The sequence below is a fragment of the Bactrocera tryoni genome, unplaced genomic scaffold (genome assembly GCF_016617805.1).
Source record: "Bactrocera tryoni isolate S06 unplaced genomic scaffold, CSIRO_BtryS06_freeze2 scaffold_7, whole genome shotgun sequence".
Taxonomy (NCBI): domain Eukaryota; kingdom Metazoa; phylum Arthropoda; class Insecta; order Diptera; family Tephritidae; genus Bactrocera; species Bactrocera tryoni.
In genome coordinates this window covers 14,460,866-14,466,865 of record NW_024396366.1, presented here as the reverse complement: position 1 = coordinate 14,466,865, position 6,000 = coordinate 14,460,866, and the positions used below count along the sequence as shown (strand labels likewise).

Below are 6,000 nucleotides of genomic sequence, written 5' to 3'. Positions count from 1 at the left end.
CCTAATTTTGCATTTTGACATTTCGAAATAAGCTGGATAGGAGAAAATATTTAAATTTTGATAAACAAAACTGAAATCTTTTATAGTTAAATTAAATTTACGAACAAAATATGAATCCGCTAACTGCCACTTTAGGAATTTTCATAGCAATTTCATATCTTTTCCAAAAAAAAAAGTAAGTATGTAGGTCTACAACTTTGCTTCCGCCGTTTCCCAATAGATGTCTCTAGGGTCAAGCACTGGTCGATTAAATCGTTTTATATCGATCTTGAACATTTGTGTCAACACTAACCCAAAAAAATATTTGTAGAGATCTATCGGGTGATTTTTTAAGAGCTTGATAACTTTTTTAAAAAAAAAAACGCATAAAATTTGCAAAATCTCATCGGTTCTTTATTTGAAACGTTCGTATTTTTTCAAAGATGCTGTTGGACGCAACGTTACGGTGAATGGCGATCGCTATCGTTCGATGCTAACAAACTTTTTGTTGCCAAAAATGGAAGAACTAAACTTGGTTGACATGTATGAGATTTTGCAAATTTTATGCGTTTTTTTTTTTAAAAAAGTTATCAAGCTCTTAAAAAATCACCCGATATTTGCATCCCAAACTTATTCTCAACTGGAAATGTCACTTTTTGAGCCGAATTCTCGACAATTGCGGGAAATTTTGCTTTTATTTTTTAATTCCAAGAAAAGTGTGGCTGAGGCTCATCGAATGCTTTCGGATACATACGGTGAGGCGAATACATTCATGTGGCGAATGGTTTAAACGTTTTAAGAATGGTGATTATGAAGTCGAAGACTGTCGTGGTGGTGGAAGGGAGAAGATTTTCGAAGATGCTGAATTGAAAGCATTACTCGACTAAGATGCGTTTCAAACCCAAGAGGAATTGGCCGAATCGTTGCATGTGACACAACAAGCCATATCAAAACGCCTCAAAACCATGGGGATGATTCAGAAACAAGGAAACTGGGTTCCTTACGACTTGAAACCAAGAGATGTTGAACGACGCTTCTTTGCATGTGAACAGCGGCTTCAAAGGCACAACCGAAAGGGATTTTTACATCGCATTGTAACTGGCGACGAAAAATGGGTCCCCTACGATAATCCTAAGCGAAGAAAGTCATGGGGAAAGCCTGGACATGCCTCCACGTCGACGACAAAACCGAACGTTCACGGCGCCAAGGTCATGCTCTGCATTTGGTGGGACCAGCTGGGGGTGATATATTATGAACTGTTAAAGCCAAGTAAAACCATCACAGGAGATCGATACCGAAAGCAATTGATGCGTTTGAGCCGAGCATCAAAAGAAAAACGGCCACAGTACGAGGAAAGACACAATAAAGTCATTCTCCAGCTTGACAATACTTGGCCTCACGTCGCAAAGGTGGTCAAAAAATATTTGGAGACGCTGAAATGGGAGATCTTACCCCACCCGTCGTATTCTCCAAACGTTTCTCCATCTGACCACCACTTGTTCCGATCGATGGCACACGGTCTAGCTAACGAGCACCTCAGTTCTTATGAAGAAGTCAAAAATTGGATTGATACTTGGATCGACTCGAAAGATTAGGAGTTCTTTCGTCGCGGAATACGCATGCTGCCAGAAAGATGGTCAAAAGTAGTAGCTAGCGACGCCCAATATTTTGAATAAAATTTTTGTAACCGTTTTAATACAATAAAGCCTTAAATTTACAAAAAAAAAAACGGCGGAAGCAAAGTTGTAGACCAATATATGAACAAATTTCTTCGCCAACATAAGTTTATTAAGTTAACTATACATAATTTCGCAAAAAGGTTAAAAGGATTACTAAATGTTATGTTTTTTCTGCAGAGAGTTATCGTTTGCAAAACTTTCGCAAGCTACAAAAGCACTTGTACCGACGCGTGTTCTTGATCGGCTTCTACTAAGTTGGGCTCGTCGTTCAGCGCCTGAAGGTCGGGGCCGCCTTTGTCTTTGATTACGATTTCCGAAAGCAGTTCCTGTTTGTAAGGCTTCTAATAAACTGTCCATTACTCCTTCCTGGGTTTGCGTAGAATCCATGTCAACAAGTGCTAATTTAAGTTGTTGCCGTTCTAATTGCTCGCGAAGCAACCGTTCTCGAGCATCTTGTAACCTCCGTTTCTTATTCTCTTCTTCTCTTTGGTGTATATTCTCTTGTTGTGCTAGTATAAAGGCATCTTTAAATGTTTTGATATCGGTAAAAAACTCTTCCATTGAATATTTGTTATGGTCAAATGAAAAGTATTCTCCCAAATCCTTGTACAATTTTTCCATTTGAACTTGCATTTTCCCTAAAAACAAAAAAAAAAATAATAATTAATTTTTTTTATCTGAGGTTAAAAGCGTAATTGAAACTATGATGCGAAAATATTAAAGGGGAAATAATAGGATTCAGATTCATTGAGGTATAGAAGCGGCGACATACAACCACTGACTAATTTCGGTTTGAAAAGTATATTACCAGAAGCAATTAATAATAGTAATACTACTTATTAAGACATCTCCTCCAGGATAATATTGCTATCGAAGACCTGTTAAAAAACAAAAAGCAGAGCATTCCTCTGAAATAGCAAAAAAAAAAAGGATGAAGTACCAATATAACTGGGACCAAACGTTTGTGGTATCTGGAGATTCGAAATATCCTAGTATAGCAAGCAAACTCAGCCAAAAATTTGCATAATTCTTATTATTCAAAATCTATTATTAATATAGATTTTAAAACGAAAAATATAGAACCTTATCAAAAGACTGTTTATAAATATATAGCACCTTCTGTTCATCTACTTTTGCCCATTTATTAGAGTTTTAGTATAGTTCTTACAGAAAATCAACAAGCAGGACAAATTCAACATCTCTTTAAAAAATTATTTAAATAGGCGTCCATTAGACGACCAAAAAGCTTCCAGAGCTGATTAATGTCTTCATTGTCATTAAAATATTTCGAAAGGATCTGTCGATTAATCAGGGTTATAGCCTTCACCCAGATAATTCTTGAGATTTAATTAACTGAAATGATCAATAAAATTATATACATTGTGACAAAAAAGTAAAAGGAAATTGCAATTTCTTTGGTACAAAGTCTTCATAGACGGTGTGTGTGGTGTCCGCCAAGCATTTCACAAAGTCTGGCATCTAGACCTGGTATTTAAATTAAAAGAAAAACTACCAATGCCTTATTTGCTGATAAAACCTTACTTGCACAAACGGACGTTCTACGTGAGATGCCGCGATGCTGAGTCGGATTTGAGATCTGTCTACTCGTGGCCCAAGGCCGAGTACACTGCCTGAGTGAGTACACCCCTGTCCTCTACAATATTTATACAGCAGAACTTCCAGTGGTCAACTCTGACTCCACACTGACAGAAAAGTCAGGTGGTGAATGCTCTAAATAAAGAAGGTTGGATTGAGTTATTTTATTCGGACGTTTTGTACATTATTGAGCCCACTTTTAACAATATAGGGTAATTTACTTGAAATAATAAGGCATTGGTAGTTTTTCCCTTAATTTGAATAATCGGCCTAGAGTCGAGACTTTGTCAAATGCTTGGTGGACATCTAGGAACACAGCAGAACAGTATTTAATATTTTCCATAGCATCAGTTATAAAGTGTTCTACCTTATTATATTGATCAATTGTGCCATGAAATTTTCTGAAGCCAAGCGAATACCGACTTATGCTTCAATATTTGTACATGAAAGTATTATACTGTATTGTTAAAAGTGTGCTCAAAATGTATAAAAGGTTAGTTTTATTCAAACCATCAATATTTAAGAAATAAATTCGCAAAAAGGTCTATTTTTATCCCCTCCCTTAAATAGCTGCAAATTTTTAAACGAAAAATCAAAACAATTGAATTATTGTTCACGAAGAGGTGAATAATTATTAAAATGGTCATTAGTTTCGAATTATATTACGTTGACAAAAATGTTAAGGCCAAAACTGATTTGTTGTGCCAAAGAAAAAGCCTTCGTGGGCACAGAAATCCATTCGAATTTCCTAACACCAACTAAGCCAAAAATGTATTGACAATTAAATGGCTTTTTATTAACGTTTACAGCTCTCAAGAAATGTAAAAACTTCATATAAAAAAACTCTTAAGAAATGGTCAAGAAAGTTTAACGCAGGAAGGGAGTATGCAGCTCTAAAGAAATCTAGTACTAATTTTTAATACATTTTTTCAATGAAATGCGTATATGGCAATCCTGGTTTTGCGAAGAAACATGAAATCAACAATTGTTTCTTGAAGGAAAATCAAAGTAATCAGTACATTCATCCTACAATTAGTTAAAATTATTATTAAGAAATTTAATTAATTTTGTATAAAACTTTCCAATTTTCATTCATATTCCTTAAATTGCAATGAAGATATTTATATCCGCATACTTATACAAATAAGTTTATTTTCTCTTGCTCTTCTAATAAGGATCATTCACAATGCGTTACCAGCTGTCAAAATTACTTGACTTCAGCTCAAGAAATAATTAATTGTTTTTCTTGGGCAATTATTTAAGAGCTTATTAAATGAGATGAAGGAACCTTACCACCAACTCTTTATTTCCTTGCTGGTTGTGCTCTATGGTTCTTACAAAACCTGATAATATTTGTATGATGTGCACACCGCAAAATGCAAATAACTGAAGAGGACCAAAGTAACATCACTCGGCCTCAAAAGTTAACTTGATTCATTGCGAAAAATACATTTGTTGTCCACTACAAAATAGTTTTTGAGAAATTTTTCAAAACTAAGTATTTATAAAAATTGAATCAGCTGTTTTGGAACAAAATTTAAACCCAGTACTTAGGTAAAGCGACAAGTATGTTCACAGTTAAGTGTTTTAACGAAGTATCAACCAACGAATTACCAGATTAACAAGTTCGGTCTGAATATACCTCTCATATTCCTACGAATTTCTTAGTTATATTCTAATGTTTCCAAATTGCAATACCGGGATTTTACTTCACGAGCTCAACAAATGTTTCACCTTTCTATCGATTTGTTATAAAAATTGTTCATTTTTGATACTCTAGTCAACCCCACTGACACAGAGTTGAAAGCCGTAATACCAAAAAAAAGAGAAGTTTGCCAGCACTTCAATCGAAGTTTTTTGTTAACGGTTGTTAATTTTAGATTATAATGTAAATCAATAAATTTTACTTATACCTAGTTCTACTAATCTACCACTCGCTTATTTGTTGTAAAATGAATATATCTTGTGGTTTTTTAATATCTATTTTAAAAGATGTATATTTAGAAGTAAATATGTCATATCAATATATTTTCTCAGTCGATAAAGCAGCAGAGACACTTTTGATGAAATTCAGTGTTTTCAAATACTGTTTTCCAATAAATCTTGTGGCGTATTTAGTCAGTGAGTTATCGCACTTTCAATAGTTTTCAACATAATGGGAAGTACACGTGGTTATTATCTGATTATACCAATTTTCACAGCGTGTGAAGAACTGTTAAAAATAATATTTCTATTAACGTTTAAATAGCTGACGCAGTTTGAAAGATACATACATTAAACCATTTTGAGTGCGGAGTTTCAGCCAAAAGATGTTTCTCCTTATCGCAATCCACTATACCCAAATACAGTTCTATATCTTCATACAAGGCGACTACTTTTCGTGCGACTTCTTCCATCAAACCTTGAAGAAAATAATTCGAGTTGCAAAACTTAATCGAGCAGGTACTATCTTCTATAAGACTGTACATCTGTTGGAGTACGCTGATGATATTGATATCATTGGCCTCAACATCCAAACCGTTAGTTATGCTTTCACCAGACTGGATAAGGAAGCGAAGCAAATGGGTCTGGTAGTGAACAAGGGCAAGACGAAATATCTCCTGTCATCAAACAATCAATCGTCGCACTCGCGACTTAGCTCCCAAGTTACTATTGACAGTCACATCTTCGAAGTCGTAGATAATATCGGCAATGTCAGCCTCGAAATCCAACGCAGAATATCTCTTGCCAGCAGTAAAGTTTTCTC

General features: G+C 35.0%; 1 protein-coding gene across 1 annotated transcript in view; it reads right to left on the bottom strand.

Moving 5' to 3' along the window:
• Positions 1-1,722: 1,722 nt before the first annotated feature.
• Positions 1,723-6,000, bottom strand: part of LOC120781425 (protein diaphanous) — an 86,961-nt gene continuing 82,683 nt past the window's right edge. The window contains exon 4 of the mRNA XM_040113645.1: positions 1,723-2,296. Within this exon, the coding sequence (XP_039969579.1) occupies positions 1,812-2,296 (485 nt within the window). The 3' untranslated portion in view covers positions 1,723-1,811. The remainder of the gene's footprint in view (positions 2,297-6,000) is intronic.